The following is a 22,352-nucleotide window of genomic DNA, read 5'->3' on the forward strand; positions in this document are numbered from 1 at the left end:
ATATATGTATATATATATAAAGTGGCCCTAGTTTTATAGGGTGTTAGTATTCAGATTTGTACAGTAGTATATTAGTGTATTTCCCGTCTTTTCCAAAAATAGCTCCGCCGACGTCAAACTTAAAGTTTCTTTTTAGTATCAGGTAGAGTGTAACTTTAAGAAAATGACTATGGAAACAATCTACCAAAGGATTTTATTTAATTATTTTTTGTAAACCATTTGACTTAAAGGTCGAAGTCATTAAAGTGTGATCAGTTCTTAACGAAATGCTGACACATTTTCATATCAGTGATCACTATTAAATTGTCCTTTATCATGTTAGTGGGTAACACTGTGACGAACACAAAGGTAGCTCGGCTACTTCAATCATAAATACAAAATTTGAAAAAAAAAAAATGAAATCTGTCAAGTGATATTTTTTAACGACTTGTATCTGTCAAAGCATCAAGTTGTGTAGTGTGTGTGTGTGTGTGTGTGTGTGTGTGTGTGTGTGTGTGTGTGTATAGGTAGCATGGTGCAAATTAAATGGTATAATTTTCAATGTGTATCCAGATCATTGAACAAACTTCATTAAGTTTCAGGAAATTAAATTTGAATTCCCAGTAAAAGGATGTTGTGCTCACGTATGAACCATGTGGCTGTGTGTCATTCCATGGTGTCGATGCTGCAGAAGAAAGAACGTAAGCTCTCCCTCTTTGACCTGACGGGTGTATTGGCGCTCAGTCAATACCGGTTACTGCTCACTTTACACTATATTGTGTCAGATGTTTCACATTATCTTACATGTATCCCCTTACTGACAGTACTGCACACGCATACATTCAAAACCTAGTGTGTACCTCCTGGTTTGCAGACTTGTGAAGAGATTATTGTAAAAAAAAAAGAAACCATGATTTAAAAAAAAAAAAAAAAAAGGTTTGTAATTAAAATGTTTACTGTTGAATATTTTAACAGATTACAACTAATAATTTAGCACCTTGACACTCCAAACCGGTTGAATTAACCACTTCACTGTTTAATCACTGCTGTGTTCCAGATCATGGAGCAGTTAAATGTATAGAAATATGCAAAAATAGTGTTTTAGTTGTGCTGATTGCATTGTAAATCATGTTGATAGTGTAATCACTGTTTTTTGAAGCTCTAACTTTTTTGATAAGTGGAATCCATTGGTTGGATATTATTTATTTGTAGGATGGGTTTCATGTAACAATGGACTGGATTGATTGAGAGATGAAAAACGGTAATAAAATAACACTGGGCTCCTGCAGGACACGTGTGAAGTGTTAATTATTATCAAAGCAGCGTTTTTCACATTTGTTCACAATATTCTACACAGTTCATTGGCTTTGTTTGTATTTGTCTTCTAAATAAATATAGGGAAACTGTTTTGCATATTGTCCCTTTAAAAAAAGCCTCAATACTGCTTACACATTAATGCAACAGTGATTGACATCTAAGAGTACAATAACATACCACTCTGAAACAGGCATTCTGCACAAGTTCTGTTACTCTTGATATTTTAAGTATATTTTGCAAATAATATGTTTACTACTACTTTGACTTGAGTAAAGGATGTGAATACTAGCCGATGCTTCCTACTGTGAAAAAGGAGGAATGAAGGCGGCTTATGGATGCAAAGCACAGAATGTAATGTTTTAAATGTATTTCTTAATTATGTTTCTTGCTGTGAGCATGGGTGTTGACTCGGAGAATGTTTCAGAATATGTGTTAAGTGTGTCCGCTCTTAAATTAACTTTGGTCAATTCTTATTTGAGATATTCCTAAAACTCACTCTTAACATTATGTGATATACAAAAGCTAAATGACTAATGCAATTACCAAAGTTACTCACCAAGTCTGAGGTAAGAAGCTGCTCTGAAGGCGGTATGGTAACTGATACTTCTGTAACTCTTGTCAGATGGCAGCATGGTGAGTATTTCCATTGTATGTGGATTTATACTTCTGCTCCATTACATCTCAGAGGCAAATATTGTACTTTTTACACTATTACATTTATCTGACAGCTTTAGTTACTTTTCAGATTACAATTTCTTTCTTACCCTCCCTGTCCAGTGAAAACCATATCTCCAAAATGTGTGTTTTTGAATGTGAATGTTTCTGGTAAATTGAATGATTAAGTGTTCCTTTGTGTGTTGAGAAAATGTCCCTGCTTCTTGTTTCTCCTACTTCTTCTTTCCTAATAGTAAAACACTAATAGGTAACATTTTACTGCACAATGACTACTTTTACTTTTCACACTTAAATGAATTCATGGTGATAATACACTTTTACATTAGGACAGTATTGAATGCAGGATTTATACTTGAACTGGATTATTTACAGTTTAGTATTAGCTAGTATTTCCAGTTAAGCGATCTAAATACACCAACCACTGCAAAGCAGTTATTCAGTCGCCTCTAGATACATTAGTCAATACGTTCACATAGAGAATGAATTAATCAATCAGTTAAACTTTACAAATGGACTTCAACGTGCTTTAAAAGCGAATGACGAGGAATGAAGGAACGCTTTTAACGTCATGTGTTAATTCACATAAACACACCACACTAGTTTACATAGGAGCCTAAGCTGTAATGCTGCACCACGGCACATGTCCGCTGTGACACACCGTACTGGAATATGTGCAACATGAAATAGTGTCCGGTTTGCTGTACTGAAAGTCATGGCAGGTCCTGATCTGATTAGAACTCTTCTGTATACTGTCAATAACCTGCTGCAGCAAGAGAAGTACAAAGCGGCATTGGCAGTGTTGAAAGGATTCAGAAACGGCGCTGTGTAAGTAAAACGATTAAATAAACGAGCTAGTTAGCTAAGCTAAGCTAACTTAGTGTAGTTTACCTCTTCACCACATAGCTAGCTAGTAGCTAACAGGTCTGCACAGCTGTAGCACTACAGTGGTGGCTGTCTTTGGCAGCCTTCAGCCACCGTGGTAACAATTGACAACAAATAGTATCAGCAGCAGGTTGTATTGACTGTACTAGCAGCACCGAGGATGCTTGTTTTGTAGCCAGTTGTGTTTCCAGACAGCACTGACATAATAATGTTTTTTTTGTTTTTTTTCACTCAGATATGGGGCCAAAATCAGAGCACCACATGCTCTGGTAATGACATTTCTCTTCAGAAGTGGCAGGTAAGGAATTGAGCTGTAATTGTTTTTTTAAGAAACAGTCCCTTGCTATCACAATGCATGTCTCTAAAGTCTAAACAAGTCTTTTCTTCTCGCTAATAGTTTGAAGGACAAGCTCAAAGCCATTCTGAAGGCCACGTACACCCACTCCCACAACCTGGCATGCTTTGTGTTCACATACAAAGGACTGCAAGCCTTGCAGGAGAGATGCCAGGGGAAGAGGTTGCAGTCTCACTCCTTTCTGGCCGCCTGTGTTGGAGGGTGGTTAGTGTTCGGAGATAACAATAACATCAATAGCCAGGTACCATGTGCCCGCAGACCAAAAAGCCCTATTCGTACATCAACGAGCACATCGTCATAAGCTCAAGCGTTCAGTGGGTTAAAACTCTCTGCTCTTCTCTAGATCAACATGTACTTGCTGTCTCGGATCCTGTTCGCTCTCTCTCGGCTGGCTGTAGAGAAAGGACTCGTCCCCCAGCCTAAACACGACCCTTTCCCCCTCTTTGCCACGCTGGTGTGGGGCATTGTCTTGTGGCTGTTTGAATATTACCCTCACACCCTCCAGCCCTCACTGCAGTCCTCCATGAACTACCTCTACCGCGACAGCAACGTGTGGCATGACATAACGGACTTCCTTGTTTATAATAAGCCAAGGACTGCTGCTTGAAAATCACGTTGTTTTTCTCACTACGGACCAACTCGTGTATCAGACAATACATGAGTTGCATTATCATTATTGTTATTTTTTATAATTATTAATGTTCCCAGAATTATTAAATGTTGCCTTTTAAAATGAATGTTAGATAATAGTGTATATCGTTTTGCGTGTCAACTCACACCAAGTTTCCAGTTGAGTAGATAGAGACCAGTATATGTGCACACCATTATTAGTATTAGACTAAATCTGCTTTAAAGGAAACATTTGTCACCTTTTACCTGGCGGTCCAATCAGTGTTGATGGTAAATGTAGTCCATTGAAGGACTTCCTCAGTGCTATATTGACTGGTGAAGCTCATTTTTCCTGTTGCTGTTCAGTCAGTTCCTACATGTACCAGAATGCATCGTTTCTGAGCTTCTGACACCCAGCCAAACATAGTGTAGCCCGGTTGTGTCTATACTTATTCAGGTAATAAAATAAAAACACAGTTTAGTCCCAACAAGCGTAAACCAAGACCGCAACAACAGCTATTATGTCCCACATTGTCAATGGCAGCGCATTCCAGCTTCACTCCTTTGCTCTCGGCTGCTCAGGTTCTGGAGGCTTCCCACCGGCCACGTGCTCCACGCTGCATTTCTTCGGCCTTAATCTCTGGCTCGAATAAATCGGCCAATAAGTCAAGCCAAAACAAAACACTGTGAAATATGCACTTTACAAATCCTCGTCCGTAACATCCTGTGCACTTATATTTTGTGATGCCATTTTCGCTGTTTGAAACGGTAACGGTAACTAGTTTACAATAACAGCGAAGAGAACAAAGAAGTTTCGTTTTTGAGCGGCAGCTAGTGCATGCCCTCTCGCTACCCAGAGAAATGCTGAAATATTCCGTAATTCTTCCGACCACCAACTACGTCATTGTCACGTCAAGTGACTGCGCTGGATGAAGGATGAACAGATTTTGCAGCAGACACACAGAACATCAGCAACAACTGCAGGTGTTTTCAGATTGTGTCCCTTACCTGGATATATGAAAATAGGCAAATTTTCCCTTTTTAAATATCAATATCTTTATATACGTAGTGTTTTTTTTCTGTTGCTATTTTGGGTGATTGTAGAATTGATGGATTTTTAATTACCAGGGCTACGCCACTTAATACAGCTGCCACAGAATACAAAATACAATCAAATAATTTGTATTTAAAAATGGCAACTGTTAAATACTTGATGTGCATGTTGAAGTTATTGTCAATGTACTCATTTTTATGATGTATAAAAGCCGAAGGTGTGCCATAATTATATATTTAACGAGGACGGAATGAAATTCTGTTTCAGTTAAACCCGATTCCTGTTATTTTTTCTTCAAAGGCTTAATCAGTTTTATAATTCAATATTCATCCAAAAGGCATTGAGCTCCAACTCAGTCATTGCCTTGTTGATTTAGTCGACCATGTTGCCGTATAGTGCAGTATCGACTTCTGTGTTTGATACAGTTTTTAAATACTTTTACTTGAGTATTTTCATTCTACTTGCTGCTACTACTCCACAGGAAAAATAATTGTGTTTTTGTTAACTCGACTCCACTAATTGCATTTGAAATGAAAGTAGTTATTGGCAGATTAAAGCTTTGCTTGTTAAACACATGATCAGTTTATAATATATGATGGAATGTTCTTAAATATATTAACCCAACCGGATCTTAAGCAAATGAAATGAGCTCTGCCTGAACCAATCAGATTGCTTAATTTGATCTACCAGTTTTATCAATAAAATTCATCCTCAAGGAACCTTGACATAGTTTTATAAAATTTCATAGCAATCCATTCAATAGTGTAATATTTCTGACTGACCGACCCCGTCTTTCACAGAGCCACGCAGCTAGCGGCTCAAAATCCTAAAATTGTCCATTGTGCCAACTTTCCTTGCAGGGTATTACTAGTATTTCTTTTATGTTTAAAATATGTTACCAAGTATTACATTTCACTCTGTGATATGGCGACACCAGCTACATAAATAGACAGAGCAACAATCCTTGTCGTGACTTCAAGTCTACTGTATATTCATTCTCCAAAAATGCCACCCAACCCACTATGCTGTACATACCTATCATTTTAAGTGGATGACTACTCTACCATGGAACATGATTTGCGCAATAAAGCTATTTTGTCTTTGAGGCGAGTCTAAATACCACTGAAAACACCAACCACCTCCACACGTACTCCCATGCCCCTGTACTGGGGCAGAAGACACTGCGTCCTTGTGTCACAATGTCAAGGCGGCGGGCAGTGGATGAAAGGGCGTCTGTGTAGAGAGAGAGAAAGAGAAATATCCTAGTTATGCATGACTGAGTCTGAAAAAATATTACCAATTAAATGACATGTAAGGACTTTTGCCTTGTAGACTTGAGGGAGTTGGGAATTGGATCGAAACAATCGCTGTTCTATAAAATCTAGTTTTAGTTGTGAGCTTTTGACGGTGTGATTTGTCACAGCCCGGCTCTAAAACTGTGACAAAAACGCCAGACACACGGGTATGCTTAACAAATTAAGTGATTTATTAACCGAAAAATAAGTCAAACAAATGGACGGGTGGAATCTTTACAATCAGTATTTTTGGGAGTGGGTGCTTGAAAATGTGCTGCATGGGTGTTGCGCTGTGAAAGGAAACCAAACGCCACAACAAAGGTATAGAGTGAGAGTAGCTCCGTCTTCAAATGTCTTCTGCTGCTCAGGCTTTTTATGCATGGGGCACACTGGGCACAGTTACCGCTGATTACTCCTCAATCAGGTCTGCAGCCCCGGAGACAGCGAGCACAGACGCAGCAGAGGAACCAAACAGAGGGGCTGTCACAGATTAACAACTAAAATCAAGAAATTCAAAATGATTGAATTTGTCAACAAAGCCAAACACACAGTGAAAAGTGAGAATGTAACGTTAAAAGCAGAAGAAAGCAAAGGCGCTCTTTATTGATTTATCTGCTCTGGAATTCCTGGAAGGTCTCTGACCCTGAGTACAAAAACCTGAATCACCTTTTGCTTTTCAGACTATTTTGCAGCGGCTTTAGTTGGAATCTCACACAGGGTTCAAAGGGCAGAGACATGTAGCATGATGCCAAACTAACCCACTATACTAACCCACTATAACATGATATCACATGCTGTGAAAAAATACTTTTAGTATAAGAAACTAAGAGTTTGTAAATTGTATGAAGAGATGACTAGTTTGCGTTTTCACTTGTGCTCAATGAAATAGTATTATTTCTCCTGCTATGGGATCATATCTTTATTCCAAAGAATTTGCAGCATCTTGCAAGTGTTCACGCCCAGCAAACCATTGTAGTGACGCTCTGTCCGCCTGTTGAACTGGGTGACTTTAATTGCTTACGTAATTACTTTACGCATTCAACTGTCCACCTACAACTCAAGCAAGGAGTGGTGTAACATTTTGTGAAGTGTTGTAATACACATGACTTGACGGCCTTGGTAACAATTGAGGAAAACCAGTTTAATTTGACACATCAACAAGTGAAATGCTTTGCCCCACCCTTTCAGAAGGTGGGGCAAATGGTTATATAGCAGCAGAGGGTGAAAGCAGGGATATCATTGCATTGAAGAAAAAGAGATACCAACAAATGGAAGGTGAGATTTGTCTTCACAAATGCAAGCGATCTATTTCTCCACTCGTTTGTCGTTTTATCAGTTAACTGTAGCCTTCTTCGCGTTCTGTCTTCTAGTGGCTTCTAACAGGTAAACGTGTTTTTCTTTATCAGTATCTTGACTTCTTGTTCTTCATTTGCAGACTTGAAAATAAAAAATGTCAACTTGGAAAGATCTGAAAACATGGAGAGACACAGGACAGAGGGCTTCAGCAGCTCCAAAAGCCTGGTGCTGCGAAGAGGAGCCCCTCTCAGAATCAGTGTGCAACTGGGGGGCCGAGCCTTCGACCCCAAGACCGACTCTCTGAAGATCAAAGTCATGCTAGGTAGTCTAGATTTAGATTTTTGGGCATGAACGGCTATTGTATGCAACCAGACTTAACCTTTGCTAAATTGTCTCTCTTCTCTCCTCAGGCCGCCTGTATGTGGTAATTCCAGTCACTCTCTCCAAGAAGACTTCTTCCTCCCACTGGAAAGCCTATGTTGACCCAGAGGGCCGGGACCTCCAGAACCTCTCCATATTCATCTCCTCTCCTGCCTCCGCCGCGGTGGGCTGCTACAGATTTCAGCTGTATCTGTTCACTCCGGGCAGAAAGAAGACCTGCATGTTCGGCAAATTTATCCTGCTCTGCAATCCCTGGTGTCATGGTGAGTCAACCCAGTGATGCGATCAGAAGCTTTTTATGAAGATCATTCAAAGTGATTTTGCAGCAAACCAAATCAGAAATGTAGCAATATATATGGTGTATGTGGGTGAATGAGTTCATGATGATGTATTGCATACAGTCATCACCTTTACACGCGTATTAATTGCTTTTGTGGTCGTCTGATCGCTACAGTGCTGCAGTGTGAATCATCAGAGTAAATGTCTGGCGCTGGTGTAGAGAGCAATGCATTTTAAAATGTCAATGCACAAGGATGTTCTAAATGTATTGTTGTGTTTGTTTCTTGCAGAGGATGCTGTGTATATTCCCTTTGAGGACCAGAGAGAAGAGTACGTCCAGAACGACTCTGGGCTGCTGTTTATAGGGGCACCTATGAATATCGTGTCAAGACCATGGTCCTTCGATCAGGTATGAAAAATAACGACCTATTTGTTAATCAGAACTTTTTGCACAAAGTACAATGAAATTAAGTGGCAATCCTGACGTTGCATACACATATCTCAAACATTAATAAAAAATAGAGAACAATGAAATAATATATATATACATATAACTCATCCACTCAATTTGACATTTGCCAGTATTATTTTAAGGCAAATTAAGTATTTTATATTTAAGTATTTTAAATATTCTTTCTACAGTACATCATATATGTGAGTTCCTGCATTTTTTTCCTCTTAACTATACCTGAACATCACTCGCCATCATTTATGACATTTACGACATTTTGGGGCGGTTGAATATGTCCAGTAAACTAATTTATCAGAAATTCTTGTTAATATAGTGAACATCCAGGTATTTCTCACGTACAGAACATCCAAATACTATGCAGTTGAATTGCACTACATACTCAATTTGACATACTATGGATAGTATGTTTTGAATAGAGCCTTCGTCTGTTGATTTCCATTAAGTAATAAGTATAGTATTTATTGTGGTGCTGTTGTAGTCGATTGCATTTCAAGTGACGTCAATTTCATTGATGTAGCCCCAATGTCACAAATCACAAGGTTTGCCTCGAGGGACATTTCATTATAACGTATTGCTTGTGTCCACTTGCAGGATATTCTTTTGATCCTTGAGTTGGATTAAACATAAAGCATGTATTTGTCTATTAAGTCTCTTATTTCTTCCTATCTACCTGTGTAGTTTGAGCCTGGTGTTCTGGAGGCGTGCCTGAATCTGCTCCAAGTCAGCCCTCAGCACCAAAAGAGCAGAAGAAGGGACTACATGAACAGAAACAACCCCATCTACATCAGCCGGGTCGTGTCTGCCATGGTGAGTGCGAACAGATTCAGAGTATAAACACAACATGAATACAGAAACTTCACAACATGAGCGTCCTTCTGCTTATTAAAAGCATGTTGGGGCTTGAACTGGAACACTGTGTTGTGCGTATGAACGCACACCTCGTGCCAAGTTTTGAAAACAAAATGGCACACTGTGGTTATTGCAGTTAAACAGGTGATAACAGTAGTTATTAAACTGCCACTAAGGATCAGAATCATCTGGGAAGATGTGAGATGTCCCGGTTTGCTCTATAATCTTTTGGAACTGACGTGCAAAGATGGAAAATTGCATTCATCATCTCTTTTATGTTCAGATCAACAGTGAAGACGACCGCGGGGTGCTGAAAGGGAAATGGAAAGGGGACTACAAAGATGGAGTTAATCCCTCCTTGTGGACGGGGAGTGGGGACATCTTGACCCAGTGGGCTGAGTCTGGTTACAGTCCAGTCAAGTATGGACAGTGCTGGGTGTTTGCAGCCGTCATGTGCACAGGTGATTATATCATGATGAATCTAAACTTTTGAAATATAATCATATCATATCAGTCAAACAGTCTTTAGTCTTTACTGCTCAGTACTTTTCGTACAAGTCTTCAATAGCAAGTGCTATACGACATCATGATTGATGTCATTTTTTTTCCATTACGCAATGTTCCGATCTGAGTCAGAGTGTTCAACGCCTGCGTCTGTTTTTTTTTTTTTTCAGTCATGAGAGTACTTGGCATTCCTTGCCGCGTCATCACAAACTTCAACTCTGCTCACGACACCAATGACAACCTGGTGATTGAGGAGTACTACAGTGAAACAGGGCAGAAGCTGAACCTCAGCAAAGACAGCATATGGTCAGTGGTGATTTACCTTTTTCATTTGTTAACATGCCAAATATGATCAACAGTTTTTTGTGAAAATGAGCCTGGCTTAGCACTTTTTTCACACAATTTAATGACATTAATTTCGTTTTGAGAAGCAAGCCTATTCATGCTTTGTGATGTGTTGTTTTGTCTCTTCTTTACAGGAACTTCCATGTGTGGGTGGAGTGCTGGATGACCCGCCAGGATCTGGGATCAGGAATGGATGGCTGGCAGATTCTTGACCCGACCCCCCAGGAGAGGAGCAGAGGTGTGTGGGAAATCTATCACTTTTCTGGTCATGTTTGAACTTGTTCTCTTGAACAAGCGTTGCCATAACTTTCCTTTCCTTCTTCTTTTATTGTAGGAGTGTTCTGCTGTGGCCCAGCCCCAGTCAAAGCAATCAAGGATCGGCGTATCGACCTGTTTTTTGACATCCCCTTTGTCTACGCCGAGGTGAACGCCGACGTCCACTCAGTCGTAGTGAGCGAGGGTCGGGTGGTCAGCCAGTACACGGACACGGAGAGAGTGGGATCCCTCATCTGCACCAAAGATGTTGGCTTGCCCAGACACCAGAACATCACAGGAGACTACAAATTCATCAAAAGTATGAGCCAAAAACAGAAATCCATTCATCAAGCGGCTTAATGTTTGCTCTAAGGCGTGAATACTTACGTTTTTCTTTCGACCTTCACAATATAGGCCCGACTTCAACGCTTTCATCGAGAAGTTCCACAGTGTCAGAGGACTCGAGCAGAGGTAATTTTGAATTTTGAATGCGATAATCAGACTCGTCATCTGTTCAAACTCATGTCATCTCATGCACTGGCTTTCTTCATGTTCATTTCACAGGCTCATCCAGGGGCATGCTAGTAGTCCTGATCCTGGATAATGCTCCTGTTGCCGGGGAGCCCGTCCACTTTACGGTGAAAATCATCAACAAGGGGAGGGTGGCCAAGAGGATGAAAGTGCATCTGAACGCCCAGGCTAAAGAATACAACTACAGCCCATCAGACACCTTCTGGGAAAACCACGGTGTCGTACAACTGGCACCCACGGAGGGTAAATTCCCTTTTTTCACTCATCTACAGAATCAAACTTTTACTTCTGAGAGATTGTGGTTTTAATTTCTTTCTGCCTCTGTCTTTCCAGTCAAGTTTATTCACCAGCAGATCCTCCCAGCACAGTACGAGGATGTGGTGGGTGACGACTTGATCAACCTCGCAGTAGTCCTGGAGGACTTGGCCAGTCATGAGCGAGTCCTGGCTTCAGAGGAGTTCAATATCGCCGGCCCACAGCTCACCATACAGGTATTGTATTTCAAATTGTTCAAACATGCATATCTTTAATTTAATTAATTTAGTAAAAATCTTCACCAAATATGTCTTGCCAAACAAAGGGGTATTGTATGAAATTATTACAAAGGCATCTAAGAATATTTACTTATCTGATGTGATGGTGCAACTTACAGAATGTATTGTTATTACACAAATTCTACAAAAAAATTAGATGTAGAGCTCTTGAAACTGCCTGAAACAGTAAATTTAACATTCCACACATGCAGTTCACGCTCACACGCCATACACACACACGTGCTATACAGATAAACAGCAATGAAAAGAAAGTAGTAAATAGTAGTAGTAAATGGAAGTGGCATATTAATAAAAACTATATTACCTGCTGTTCAAACTTCATTCCTGTGGTGTGGAGTGAAATTTCAGAGTATTTGAAGGGTCATTTAAGGGGATTATCAGGGTTCACTAACTTCCTTTGTCCTTCAGATTGCAGATGAAGACTCGATTGTGCCTAACAAAGAGCAGGCTGCCATAGTGACCTTCACCAACACATTTTCTCACCCGGTGAGCGGAGTACTGACTGTGGCTGGAGCCGGGCTGATTCAGGGCAAGGCCCACTTCAGGTAAGAACGAATGACTTCTTGTACATGTTGATTGTTGAATGACTTCAGTGATTTGTGCACTTTATGGATGGCTGCAAAACAAGGAATGCTCAAATATAGGAGTGCCACTTTGACCTGACAGAGTACAGTATGTCTTTATTGAAGGAATGTAGGCTTGTTACATTTGTACTGTTCCGCTTATGTTTTTTTTCGGACAGGCGTGGCGAGGACAAAACAGAATGTTCCTCTGCTGTGTTGATAATTACTTACTGGCACTGAAGGTTTATTTTTGGCTGCTCGGGTGTGTGACCTATATAGTCTTATAAGGCGTGCTCCGTTTAGACAGTCACACAGTTATAGTCATAGCGTAGCTCTCACAAACAAACTCGGAGCCAGTGTCAGCCACCCGCAAACATTAACAGTGTGTGAACTCATTTATATCTTCTCTGTCTCTTCCTGCAGGATGCTCCCTCTGCGTCCAGGCAAGAGCGTGACGCAGCGCATCACCTTCAACCCCAACAAGGTGGGAACAAAGATGCTGCAGGCCAGCCTGTCGCTCTCAGACATCAACTCCACTGTCAGAGGCTTCAAGATGGTCTCTGTCAGCAGAGCTTGAATCCTGTTTTTGTACATTTGTTTTTGCGCTCAGGCGTCACATTCAGGCGTGACTTTTACATTTCTGTCAGTGTAGTTTTGCTTTTTTAATTTATGTTGTTCAAATTGTCAACCTTCACGTTTTTCTATTGCTTTTACATGTGAATGCAATTTATATTTATTTATTTATATTAATGTTACTTTTTTACTCGGATAATTGTGCTGTTTGTTTTATTTGAAAAATAAAAAAAATCATAATATTTACAGTTGGCTGTGTTACTTTTCTTCCTTCTGACTCAAATATACAGAATTGATGTTGTTGCAGTTCTGTTCTCTGCCCTGAAGAGGGAGACCTTTCCTCAAAAGAGGTCACCGTCATTCAGTCTGAATGTAAATGCTTCTCAAACGTCTTGATAATTACATGTAATTCCAGCAAGGATCATTCAACAGTTATTCATTTGTCCTTCAGTCCCTCTGTGGTAACTCTGTGAAATGAAATTCAACTCACATTTCCCAACATTGCAATTAATTTATTTTTTATTAATCTATTTTATTAACTGTCAAAACAAAATCGACAATAAAACATTATATACAAATCATAGCTAAGCTGACAGGCAGAATAATCGGCACATGCACAACCAGTTCATCTATATTACAAACGGGTTATTTAGGAAATTACACCGGGAGAGAAAAGAAGAAGAGTTAGAACACAACATGTACAACCCAGAATCAAAAGCAAGGATTCAAGCACCGGCCTATAATACAACATCTTCAAGACAACTTCTTATCAAAACAGTTTGGGTCTTTGAAGGGGATATTTTTATGCTGCACTCCCAAACTGTTTATACCTCATTGTGTTGTAAATTTAACCAATAATAAATAGCTCACATTATAATGGTAAAATACAATCAGGCTATTTTAAATAGCCTCTACATATGAGGAGAATATTATCTGACATTTTCCTAGCCAATGTGAATAAAACAATTCTAAAATAATAATGAAGGCAAAAATCTACCCCACGTGACATCATAACTTTAAGTCTTGTTTCTAATTCTGTCTTTAAAATGGTGTCAGTCAGTGGAAAACGGGTTTAGTCTCACGACAAATAATAAAAGACACAGCAGAACAAACAATCTAACAACAATCTCAACTTGTTATCCATGCAGACATACTCGCTGTGTTCCATAAACAGGATGTACAATTTTGCATTCAGTGCATCACTTTTTTTTTGTGTACAAAAGTGGGACACACCTTTCATGAAGTTGAGATGAACTGAATTTAAAAAAAGGAAAAGGTATTTTAAAAACAATTTATTTGCAGTATTAACCATAGTTCCCTGGGGTTAGTTATGAAGCTTTGGTCCCTTATTTGTCTTTGGTCTTTTATTTTGGTCCAGCACTTTTGGTTTCATGTGTCTCAGATATACTGCAGCCTCGCTTCCAAATCCTCACAGTTCCTTTGGCTTTAAAGTGAAATTGTCCACCTGGGTGCTCATTAGGGATCAAATGCCTTGTGCCAGACCTGAAGTGAGACTGTATCAGTTTCTGGGAGCAGCTTCACCTCCTAGCTGCACTCAGGAGTTCAGGAGCTTCTCATGATTGAGTTGGAAGAGCAGAGTGTGACAGCTGGCGCCCTCTAGAGGTAGTCCAGCTCCAGTGCATGGCTCAGAGCCTCAAGATCGGCTCGACAGGACACCCTCCAGAACGGCATGTTCTTCTGTGAAAACAAAAATGTAATAAAAATTTAATGCAGGTTTAATGTAAAACATGCCAACTTTTCACTGCAGATTCAGTGCAGATGTGAATTATGAACTGTGGTTTGGAGGGGAATTACAGTATGTGACCAAGTTCACGTGGATAACATGTTGGCCTACAATGTACGAAAGCTTAATGCAAAAAAGATTTGCCAAACTGCCAAAACCAAGGAAAATGTCTGACATTTCAATGCAAATATTATATGTAAAAAAACAATCTACGAGACAGAAGCAGCAGAAATCCAGTGTGTCTTAGAGCTAAACTGATTAGTTGAGGCCCGTGTTTCAGCAGTCACAGTCCTAAAACACAGATTGAGCTGTACCTTCTTGGCCACAGACTCTTCTTCGGCTCCATCTCCTATCACCACGTACACTGCTCTCCGGCCAAACCTCTGAGAGATACGCTCAAAACAGCTCTCTTTGCCTTCAACAAGAGGGACATTTCAGAGTTAAAAATGTTAAAAGACTAGCTTTGAAGAAATAATTTTTTGATTAATCATGATTGTCACTATCTCTGAACCCTTCTTTGGTAAATTGTCCTCACCTGTCTTGGTGGCACTGTAGATGTTCTCTATGGGGAAAGCTGCTCCCAGACCGTACAGTAACACTTTGGAGAGGGCTGGGATGAGCTGGGTGGTGGTTACCAACACATTCACACAGTTAGGCCTGGGAACAGGACAGGACAGACACATTTAAACTACGGTTAAGTTGTGACTCATTAAATGACACATCAAGGAAGGACATTGATCCAGACAAATCCTAATTAAACTAAATACTGAGCAGCTACCAGTTAATGGCAGCATTAACTGACCTCGAGTTGATGAGAGCCAGGGCTTTGAGTGCTTGGGTCAGCCACAGGTCAGTCAGGACCTCCATCTCTCTCCGCAGCTGTAACCACTCCTCTCGCTTGGGGCTGCCCAGCAAACCTGCCCATCAGGGAGAAGCACAAGCTTGATGGTTAGTCATCGAAAAACAAAACAGGGAGGACATGAACTTGTGAAATCTCCGATGCATAAAGAAATCTAATTTACTGAGACGTTTCAAGACCTTATTTAGACAGCGGGACTGTCTGCAGTCTTTGGTCGGACGACTCTCACACAACATCCTCTAACCAAAACCTCAGACATATGGTCTGCAGCATCGGTAACGCAGCCAGCTGTAATCAGCAGCGCACACAGGCCCGTATCGAACAAGAACTTCTGACTTATTATCCTAGTTGACAAAACAAAACCTGGCTTCTTTTTCACCACATCATGATCCAATTAATGTAACAGGTAATGCGCCAGTAATGAACCGTATTATGTTTACACTATTGGAAGGAGCAGGTGTTTATGGACATGCATTTTCATCTCTAATAGAGGTTTAGCTGACGCACAAGCTGCAGCTTCAAAAATACAAAATGTACTTTTTTGAAGCAGGACGCTTGTATAACTCGATACAGTACCAGCAAAAAAAAAAAAAAAGAGAAAACCCAGACAAATCACTGTGGTCTGAAGCTGAGCTGTGTTCAAATTGAACTCTAGCTTGCTGCCTAGCAGCAGATAAATATAGTGCGTCTATAGTGATATTTATCACAACATTATCTTCCTGTTCATTTCTTTCATTATTTGATATAATTTTGCCACATGTAGTCCTTATTAAACCTCAGAGAAAATAGGCTAATCTAAATATCTATGTTGTCTGTACACAGCAGTGTTAAATAAAATGGCAGCTGGGCTCACCTCCAATGTTATTCTTGTATGTGTTGTAGATCTCCTTGACTCTGCGGTACCGGAAAGCCAGTTTCCTCATCCAGTCCACCCCTCCGTGGACTCCTGACCCCAGGCACAGAGAGCCAGCCCCCGCTGGGCTCTGGAAGCCATCCGACCCAAAGTTGTAAGTGCTGCAGGATCGCAATACAGGAAACAGTCAGGATATAGATCATAAAGACACAAACTGCATTTTTCCAGAGCATCTTATAGCAGCACTACCATTGGTGTTTCAGGGGAGGATGCTTTAAGAGCTGGTACAGCTATATTCATGGATACAGTTTCTTGCTTTAGGGATTGATTCAAGCGATTCGCATAATGAACAAGTAGGCAGCGCTTAAAACATTCATCACATTTAGGGAGCGTGCCAGTGTAACCACGAAAATGTCAGGGACAAGGAGCGCTGTAGAGATGAAAATGGTAGACGCTGAGTTTTAGCTGTGAATGAAAAAGCTTTGTCGGTAACAAATCATGAAGTATATACATTCAGCGCAGCTAGGATGAATATAAAAACATCTTTGAGAATGACGAAGGGCCAAGTTCAATAAAATAAATACTTCAAAAATGTACTTTGGTACAGTCTGGCTCTTTCTCCTAAAAGTATCCTAAAGTGCTTCAACAAGTTTAGCAATAAAACGTCTGGACTGAGGGAGATGGAGGGAATGATAAAGAGATATTTTGATGAGTAACGAAAGCGTTGGATAACCCTGTGACATATTATACGGCTGTGGAAGTCGGGAAAATAAAAGACATGCACATGCTTGCATGCATGAGCCCACACAGACACGCACAAACTCTTTGTCTCATCTGTTGTTTTTCCGCATGTGCACTAAAACCCAGAGGGCAAGTCTGGTTTACAAGCCACAGCAGAGGAGTGTCTCAGCAGAGCTTTAAGTACAGTAACACAGCAGACCCTTTACCTCAGGTCCTGTCCGTTGTCGTCTGATGCCACGTCATCAATATGAACCTGGTCACATTCCTGGGAAATGAAAAGGAGAGCGGATATATCAAGAGATCCATTTCAGAGTGGAGCCCTGTACAGGCAGGTCTCTTCTCTTTAAAGGGAGCCTGCGGGAGTGATAGCAGCTACAGAAAAATAAAAATAAAAATAAGAGCTAACGTAGAAGACAAGGAAGACGGAAATAAGATGTAAGGACACGGGACAGCGAGGCGCCGGAGATACAGGACAGTCAACATGGCTGTGCGATTCTGGTGTAACCACGTAGTAAGTTAAAGTAAATCTGCATTTTTTTCATAGGCTGTCCAACATTTTGGTTTAAAAAATCCACTGAAGAAAGGCCTATTGTCTTTGACAAGCACAGTGGTGTACATGTTGTTCCTCTCTACTGGATTGTCAAGCAACCAAACAGACCACAGGGATTTAAACCACACTGAAACTTGAAAGCGTGGCTAAGGCCAAAACACCTTCAGCAACATGCAGTTAAATCAGAAACTTGAAATAGTTATTAAAATTGGATATTTAGGAGAAAAACAAACGCAATGAGCATCAATCCGTCATAGTTGGCCAGGAGGAAATACACAAAGTATGTCTGACAAAGACTGTCTGTAGTCCAGCTTCAAGCCTCCAAGTCCTACAAGTCCCTTTCACATAATACATAGCCGTGCACACATCAGTGCAAAACGTTTCTAGTTGTAACCCAGCGACCAAGAACAGACAGGGTCTCCTATCACCTTTCAGCCATCTTACGCTAGACAGCCTACCTCATCTTCCCTCCATCTCTATAGAACTCAATTTCCAAAGGCTGCAACCCACCTCCCACTCAGGTGCCGTCCTGCAAAGCCGCTATAGTGAGCACACAGTACAAATGACCCAAAGTCAGAGCAGCTCCACTCAGTCCTGACATAGCATGCTCATTTTAATCCAGTTTCAAAAGCTGGAAATTAAGTAGAAGACAGCCACAGTAATCTACTCGTATCCATTTTTTTTCTTTAGAAAAAGTTCAACTGGAATTTCTTACTTAATCAGGCATGCCGATTACAATTATGTGTAATTGGAGGTATTACAGTTATGACAGCAGTGATACAACTCGTAGCCCCTGATGTAGCTACTGACATTGGAAGGACAGGATAATTGTACCTCAAGACTTAACAGCAGTTGTCAGCCCGCTGTGGCCTACTGCTTTAGAGATTTACTGAGACCTGACAACAAAAGAATGGATAAGAACCGGGTTTGCAAATTGCTTTGTTGGCTGCTTTCCCTCGTCTCGACTGTTCCTCCTCCCATTTGACTAATTTTCCTCTCGGATGCTCAGACACACACCTATAATTACAACACAAAGTTCTCTCTCTCTCTCTCTCTCTCTCTCTCTCTCTCTCTCTCTCTCTCTCAGATCAAGGACATGGAATTCAGGATGAAAAACGCAAAAACCTTTTCAGTCTCTAGTAGGTTGTAAAACGGCGTTTTAATGACTACTTGAGGAGTCAGATTTTAGAGGTTGCACCAATGTCCATGTTAACTTTGGTGGATTTTTAGGCAGCGAGTTGGGTCTAACTGTAAAAGCACTTATGCCAGCAGTTAACAACCCCTTTCTTTGAATATTCTGGCTCAACTGAGGAGGGCAAATTGTTTGGAAAATGCTGTAGTAAGAATTAATACAGGACAGACGTTGTGTGAGGGGATTTCTACAATGACTGCTACTGTGCTTTGTGCCAAGTGAGAAAATAGCACCCAAATGTCAAACCTCCTGCTAGGCTGTTGCAGGGAAGATTTTCTGGTATGCCAGCTTATACTGTTGGATATGTTCTTACTGCTAACAAACATGCTTCCCTTGCACTTTTTTTGATGAGTCAATTCTCAATCAGATTTAAAAACTCACCTCCAAGTCATTGAAGAAGAGTCTCGAGTCGGCCAGGTTGAAGATCATCTCCTCCATCCACAAACCAAGAGACACAGCTTTTGAGGAGTCCTGATGCACAGACACACACCAACCCTACGATTAATAACCTCACAGTTCTACTACAATTACAATTGTGTACATTCATGCGTTCTCTTTGGCTTTTTGAATCACAATTAAACAGAATTAATTTCCTATCAATCACGAGTCATAGCATTGATGTTCAGTATATATTTGTGTATGTGTATATACTGTGGTAACAAATTCCTCCTCGGGCGACTAAAGACTCTTATCTCTTTATCAGTCACATCCAGTTCAACACATTCAAATGAAAGAAGGCTACTCTGTAAACTACAGTTTGTTTTTAATGAAAGATTGTGTCAGAACATTATCTCTCTATCATTTCCGGGGCTGCACCCGTAATAACGAGTGAATAAACAATACAGTCATGAGCTCAGGCTGAGATTGATGGTCTAAGAGGTTTGGCATTAAGTGAATAATCAGTTAAATTGGATTATTGAACATCATTACTCTTCTCGGTATTCTGGCCCTGTCAGTGCAGCCGCCTGCTTGTCTCCCTGAACAGCTTTCCTTTCACGTCCTCTGCAAACTCATCAACTGGATTGACGTAAACAGGTTTCAGGGAGAGGCAAGGGTAAATATCTATCTGTGAAAACTCCCCGACGATTCTTATCTTCACAAATCTTTTCTAACTTGTTTTGGCTTCATCTAGCTCACCAATTGCCCCTCCATCTCTCTACACTAGCTCACTTTCCTGATTCATTACAGTAAATGATGCAGTCTCATTACATGTTATTTACTGCTGACTGTTGGATTAAGTTTCGAGAATCTCCTCTTTGATTTTCAAATAAATTATCGGACTGAATGAAGGGCAATGATGGGAAAAATTCATAAGAAGATCTAGAACATAACAGTAAGTCTGTAGGCGTTCACTGGTCCTACTCTATCACACAAACCAAACAAACACGCAGGTATTGCATTACACCAACTTCAGTTGTTCCTTAATAAGAAAATGATTAATCATCACCCAGAAACACACATAAATTGTCTGGCTGACAAACAGCGTGGGTGTGTTGTTGTTCAAGACTAAAAAAGCAGGTGTGTGTATGTAATGCGCGCAGTATTCTTTTGATGGCAGCGTTGGCTCGTCTTTGGCAGCGAGACAGGAGAAGCAGAGTGGTGTCAGCCAAAGGTGAATGTTAGATTAGTGCAACAAGAGAGAGCTGCCTTCTGGCTCAAAATGCTAGAAATGGGCTCGATGACACATGAATGGTAAATCATGACAATTAAATACACCCCCCCCCCCCTGCAAAACAAGGTGTAAAAGATAATTGAGGAAGAAGGGTGGAAAAAGTTCAGTAGGAGGGGGAGGAGGAGGATGACAAGGAGAAAATGACTAGGGGGAGGATTGAGAAACACTGGACAGAAGAGGGAGAGATGAAAGGAAAGGATGAAGAAGGAGGGGCTAAAGGGCTTAAGAAAGGATTGCTCTGCTTGTCTAATAATTGAAATAATTATCTATAATCACCTTCCTCCAAAACACGAGGGCTGTTCTATACAGAGGGACAAATAAAAGCCTCTTCCTGATAATCCCGGGGAAGGGAGAAAAACACACAAAAAAAAGCACCTAAAACATTCACCTTTACTCTTATGCAGGATGTTCGATATGGAAAACACACTAGAGGACAGAGAGGGGTGCTGTATGATAGATGAGACAATGGAGGAGCTGTTACACGGGAATCAGCTCCTCATGTGGATCTCCATTCACCGCTAACTCGCCAAGCTGGTGAAAACAACCGTCTTTCAACACACACATTAGTCTTTCCTGCACGCTGGGCCCAGACTTGTCTTTACGTAAAAGGTCCAAAACATTTGTTTATGATAAGAGTTTAATAGGCTGACCCTAATGGGAAGAGCCTGGGCTGTTGAAAGTAGACAGAAAGAGGGACACAACACGGTGAAGTGGAGAAAATTGTTGCTAGCTTGTAAGCCGTCTTGATGCTTTGGATTGTTAATCTGTTTTTCCGCTGTCACTCATTTAGTTCCTCAGCTGCGTGTCTGAGTTTTGATGTCAGACCAACTGAGCTCCAGCAGTGGGGTGTTTGGGTGGAATCAGGAATTTTTGGCACATGAGTCACATTTCAACACATCCACTCTCTCGCGCTATCTCTCTCTCATTGTTTCTTCCTCCATTTTTTTCCTCTTAACTCACCCCACCCCGCCACTTTCTCGCTCTCTCTCCGTGGCAGAAAAAGAAAGAAAAAGAAACAACGGCATGCATGGCCTGCCGAGGGCTGAGCCGATCAGAAACGCTTCTCTCAAACTCCCATCAGCCTTGTGTCAACCCGCAGGGGGACCGTGAGAATTCAAAACACACATCCTCGGCCAAAACCAAGAAACGCACCACTGGCCGTCCCTTGTCAGCTGCCTGTATGTTATGTAAAGGTCCCACCGGCTGTCAATCACGCCGCAGGATGCCGGGGTAGCTAAACAGCCTTGGTGCATTATGAAAAGAAACAAGAGGGCAGAAAGGCAAAACAGCCAGCGTGTGAAAATGCTCAGGGATGAGACCCAAAGGTCGTGGACTCGGCTCAGGCAGCCAAACCTTTGAATGTTAGTCAAATAAGCACTTGATCACTGAGACAAAGGGTAAGCTGACTAAAGCAAGATTAGATTGTTGTTGCGAGGGTTTTGTACCATTCCCCTTCCTACCTTATGATGCAATGTTGTGAAAGTGTGATGAGCTAAAGAATGAACTCCTTACAGTAAATGACAAAGGTAGGGGTCATATCACCGTACCTTGCCAAATCGTGAGGAGAAGGTTCCCGTGAGGAGCGAGTGGAAAATTATGATGGTTTCATCCAGGTCCCAGATAAACACACGCTGCAGTGAAATAGCAGATATGTAATGTTAACCTCATGAACATTTGTGTGTGTGAGAGAGAGAGGGAGAAAGAAAAATATTGAAGAGAATTACTGACAACACTGTGTGAGTGTGTGTTTACCTCTATATCAGAGTCCAGAGGTGGAGCGGGGTCACTGACTCTTTTCCTCCCTCTCAACTTCCCATCTGACCCCCTTCGTGCTGGAACCTCCTCTTTACCTGGTGTGGGGGGGGCTGGGCGGCGGGTGGTACTCTCCTAGAACACACACACACACACACACACACATCAGTCTCTATAAAACAAACTTTTTCAAAGATTCATACTTAAATTTCTAAACTCAA

At 41.0% G+C, this 22,352-nt stretch overlaps 4 protein-coding genes across 5 annotated transcripts in view; 3 read left to right on the forward strand and 1 right to left on the reverse strand.

The window, feature by feature from the left end:
• Window positions 1-2,012, forward strand: part of itcha (itchy E3 ubiquitin protein ligase a) — a 16,384-nt gene extending 14,372 nt beyond the window's left edge. The window contains exon 24 of one of the 2 annotated variants that reach the window (XM_031850198.1): window positions 1-2,012. This exon is cut by the window's left edge and continues 1,496 nt beyond it. The gene's annotated coding sequence lies outside the window, so the exon portion shown is untranslated. The other variant, XM_031850208.1, reaches the window with a different exon arrangement.
• A 577-nt stretch (window positions 2,013-2,589) lies between these two features.
• pxmp4 (peroxisomal membrane protein 4) lies at window positions 2,590-3,824 on the forward strand. The gene is made up of 4 exons (XM_031843452.1): window positions 2,590-2,796; window positions 3,089-3,151; window positions 3,251-3,449; window positions 3,552-3,824. Exons 1-4 carry the CDS (start codon window positions 2,684-2,686, stop codon window positions 3,813-3,815), a joined length of 639 nt encoding a protein of 212 aa, XP_031699312.1. The 5' UTR covers window positions 2,590-2,683; the 3' UTR covers window positions 3,816-3,824.
• Window positions 3,825-7,323: 3,499 nt separating this feature from the next.
• tgm5l (transglutaminase 5, like) lies at window positions 7,324-12,985 on the forward strand. Its single transcript, XM_031843426.1, has 14 exons — window positions 7,324-7,441; window positions 7,602-7,784; window positions 7,873-8,106; window positions 8,413-8,531; window positions 9,273-9,401; window positions 9,727-9,904; window positions 10,118-10,253; window positions 10,427-10,530; window positions 10,627-10,866; window positions 10,962-11,018; window positions 11,112-11,321; window positions 11,412-11,569; window positions 12,041-12,177; window positions 12,619-12,985. The coding sequence occupies exons 1-14, from the start codon at window positions 7,333-7,335 to the stop codon at window positions 12,770-12,772; spliced, it is 2,148 nt and encodes a 715-aa protein (XP_031699286.1). The 5' UTR covers window positions 7,324-7,332; the 3' UTR covers window positions 12,773-12,985.
• A 112-nt stretch (window positions 12,986-13,097) lies between these two features.
• eya2 (EYA transcriptional coactivator and phosphatase 2) overlaps window positions 13,098-22,352 on the reverse strand; it is a 35,891-nt gene continuing 26,636 nt past the window's right edge. The window contains 10 exon segments of the mRNA XM_031843440.1: window positions 13,098-14,466; window positions 14,827-14,927; window positions 15,048-15,169; window positions 15,315-15,429; window positions 16,225-16,385; window positions 17,172-17,230; window positions 19,089-19,178; window positions 21,927-22,010; window positions 22,132-22,242; window positions 22,244-22,266. Coding sequence (XP_031699300.1) covers window positions 14,386-14,466; window positions 14,827-14,927; window positions 15,048-15,169; window positions 15,315-15,429; window positions 16,225-16,385; window positions 17,172-17,230; window positions 19,089-19,178; window positions 21,927-22,010; window positions 22,132-22,242; window positions 22,244-22,266 — 947 coding nt within the window. The 3' untranslated portion in view covers window positions 13,098-14,385.

This window comes from Anarrhichthys ocellatus, unplaced genomic scaffold, assembly GCF_004355925.1.
Source record: "Anarrhichthys ocellatus isolate YVR2014 unplaced genomic scaffold, GSC_Weel_1.0 scaffold1, whole genome shotgun sequence".
In the NCBI taxonomy this organism is placed as follows: domain Eukaryota; kingdom Metazoa; phylum Chordata; class Actinopteri; order Perciformes; family Anarhichadidae; genus Anarrhichthys; species Anarrhichthys ocellatus.

Excerpts from the sequence above, each read along its gene's own strand:
- tgm5l (XM_031843426.1), top strand. The coding sequence starts at position 7,333 with ATGCTTTGCCCCACCCTTTCAGAAGGTGGGGCAAATGGTTATATAGCA. Across the intron at positions 10,867-10,961 it reads AGACTACAAATTCATCAAAA|GCCCGACTTCAACGCTTTCA; the intron begins GTATGAGCCAAA and ends TTCACAATATAG. Across the intron at positions 11,570-12,040 it reads GCCCACAGCTCACCATACAG|ATTGCAGATGAAGACTCGAT; the intron begins GTATTGTATTTC and ends TTTGTCCTTCAG.
- pxmp4 (XM_031843452.1), top strand. The coding sequence starts at position 2,684 with ATGGCAGGTCCTGATCTGATTAGAACTCTTCTGTATACTGTCAATAAC. Across the intron at positions 3,152-3,250 it reads TTTCTCTTCAGAAGTGGCAG|TTTGAAGGACAAGCTCAAAG; the intron begins GTAAGGAATTGA and ends TCTCGCTAATAG. Across the intron at positions 3,450-3,551 it reads ACAATAACATCAATAGCCAG|ATCAACATGTACTTGCTGTC; the intron begins GTACCATGTGCC and ends GCTCTTCTCTAG.